The sequence below is a fragment of the Carlito syrichta genome, unplaced genomic scaffold (assembly GCF_000164805.1).
Source record: "Carlito syrichta isolate Samal-C Ts95f unplaced genomic scaffold, Tarsius_syrichta-2.0.1 Scaffold289893, whole genome shotgun sequence".
NCBI classification, from domain to species: Eukaryota; Metazoa; Chordata; class Mammalia; order Primates; family Tarsiidae; genus Carlito; species Carlito syrichta.
In genome coordinates this window covers 7,900-10,653 of record NW_007233989.1, presented here as the reverse complement: position 1 = coordinate 10,653, position 2,754 = coordinate 7,900, and the positions used below count along the sequence as shown (strand labels likewise).

Below are 2,754 nucleotides of genomic sequence, written 5' to 3'. Positions count from 1 at the left end.
TCTTTTGCTATGTAGTAGATGGGGATGCTTTGCCTATAGTGAAGGAGTGGTAAGGAGCCCATCTTCCTGTGTCCAAGAGTAAAATATTGGCAAAATACAAAACTGGGAATTAGGAAGTTCTCATTTCACTTATGTATGCATTGGACAAGTTACTCTTCTTGAGCTAATTTGAAAAAAGTTAAAACATAAGTTCCCCAAAGTCCATCTTTGCTCAAAAACTTTGGGTCTCATCACAATTTCAAGAGGAAATAAAGATATAAAAGCAGGAGAGCTCCTATTGTGATGAATTTGCTGGTGGTAGATCTATCAACAGAATATATAAAATAACTATAAGCTAATGCTTGGGACTTGGAAGGAACTGATTTTATCTGTATCCACAGCCAGTCATGATCACCAAGGTTCTGGAAGTAGATAATCATACAGTGACAATGTATTTCATTCTTCTGGGATTTCCAACAAGACCAGCCTTCCAGCTTCTCCTCTTCTTTGTTTTCCTGGCAACCTACCTGCTCACACTGCTAGAGAACCTCCTCATTATCCTAGCCATTCGCAGTGATGGGCAGCTGCACAAGCCTATGTACTTCTTTCTGAGCCACCTTTCTTTCCTGGAGATGTGGTATGTCACCGTCATTAGCCCCAAGATGCTGGTAGACTTCCTCAGCCAAGACAAGAGCATTTCCTTCAATGGCTGTATGACCCAACTTTATTTCTTTGTGACCTTTGTCTGCACTGAGTATATCCTCCTTGCTGCCATGGCCTTTGACCACTATGTATCCATATGCAATCCACGACGCTATCCAGTCATCATGACCAGCCAGCTCTGTGGTACACTGGCTGGGGGATGCAGGTTCTGTGGACTCATGACTGCCATGATTAAGATGATTTTTATAGCCCGACTCCACTACTGTGGCTTGCCTCAGATCAATCACTACTTTTGTGATATCTCTCCACTCCTCAATGTCTCCTGTGAGGACTCTTCACAGGCTGAGCTGGTGGACTTCTTCTTGGCCCTCTTGGTCACCGCTATTCCCCTTTGCATAGTGGTGGCATCTTATGCCATCATCCTCACTACCATCCTCAAAATCCCATCTGCTCAGGGTTGCCAAAAGGCATTCTCCACCTGTGCCTCTCACCTGACAGTTGTAGTACTCTTCTATTCCACAACCCTTTTTACCTATGCCCGCCCCAAGCTCATGTATGCCTACAATGCCAACAAGGTGGTATCTGTTCTCTACACTGTCATCATTCCACTTCTCAACCCCATCATTTACTCTCTGAGGAACCGGGAAGTAAAGGCAGCCCTTAAAAAGACCATACTTTGCAGAGGAAGTGGACCCCAGGGAGATGGGACGTTTAGTAGTTAAAAAGTCTACAGAATTCCTTCAGGTTTGAATCAAGAGATGATTACTACAAACATTTTTTTCTCAATCTTGTGTTTGGTTATCTTTCAAGCTCTGGTACTATAACACTGCTCTCCTGTGTGTGTGTGTGTGTGTGTGTGTGTGTGTGTGTGTGTGTGACCATCCATACACAAACATGACTAAAGAACCATATCCCCAAGAAGTAGCCTCTACTATCAGGTAAAGAGACATGTTTTAAATATTTTACAAAATCTATTTGAAATGAGAAAGAAAGGAAAAGAAGAACAGAAGGAGAAAGGGAGGGAAGAAGGGAAGAAACAAGGTAAATACTTTCTTCATACAACTTACCAAAATAAGTTCCAGACAATATAAAGTTTAATACAAAGAACAAAACCATTTTTATCTCTCAAGTTAGAAAATAACTTTCTAGCACTCTATTCTGTAGAAGTGAAAGAAAAAGATTAAAAAAAAAATGTATTCCTGCCACATGTGATGGTGTGCACCTGTAGCTCAAGCTACTGGGGAGGATCCCTTGAGACCAGGAGTTTGAGTTCGGCCTGAACAAACAGGGAGACCCTGTCTCTAAAAATAATAATTTCTAACTTCTTAAGGCTTTTAAAAAACAATACATAAAATCTACATCAAATAACAAAGTGACAACTATTACCAACCTATTAAAAACACTTCCAGATAAACTTTTAAATATTAAGCTCTTGATGAAAAAGTAGGTTAAGAATATAAGTGCAATTTTTAAAACAGGCCTAAAATGAGGTATTAGGATGGGTCCTAATTCAATATTATTGGTGTCATTATAAGAAAAGAAAATTTGGACACAGATACAGACAAAGGAAAGATGATGTTAAAACACATAAGGGAGAAGACCATCAAGTTACTGCAGTAATGTATCTACAAACCAAAGAATGAGAAATATGGCAGGCAAACAAACACCAGAAGCAGAAGAGGCAAAAAAGAATTTTTTCCTTGAGCTGTCAGAGCAAGTATGACTGTGCTAGCTCTTTGATTTCTGGTTTCTAACTTTCAGAATAGTAAGACAATAAATTTTGTTGTTTGAAGCCACTCAAGTTTTAGTACTTTATAATCGCAGACCTAGAAAATTAATAAAATGGCCATTAACTTCCATAATGCTTAATAGAAATACAAAAAAATAAAATTTGTACAATATCAAGGTGCCCAAACATTTTAATTGGTTATTTATAAGAGATACTACCTGTCATGGATAACAATGTAAGGACACAAGAATTTGTATTATACTGTCTGTAGTTTTATACATTAATTCCAACTCTATAAGTCAATCTAGAAATTAGATTCCTTTGGCCCTATAATTTCAAATCTAGGAGTCTGTATTGGGAAGGTAACTTATAAAGCTGTAAAC

At 38.6% G+C, this 2,754-nt stretch overlaps 1 protein-coding gene across 1 annotated transcript; it reads left to right on the top strand.

Moving 5' to 3' along the window:
* Window positions 1-386: 386 nt before the first annotated feature.
* On the top strand, window positions 387-1,364 carry LOC103256528 (olfactory receptor 6Y1-like). Its single transcript, XM_008054379.1, has one exon. It carries the CDS (start codon window positions 387-389, stop codon window positions 1,362-1,364), a length of 978 nt encoding a protein of 325 aa, XP_008052570.1.
* Window positions 1,365-2,754: the final 1,390 nt, after the last annotated feature.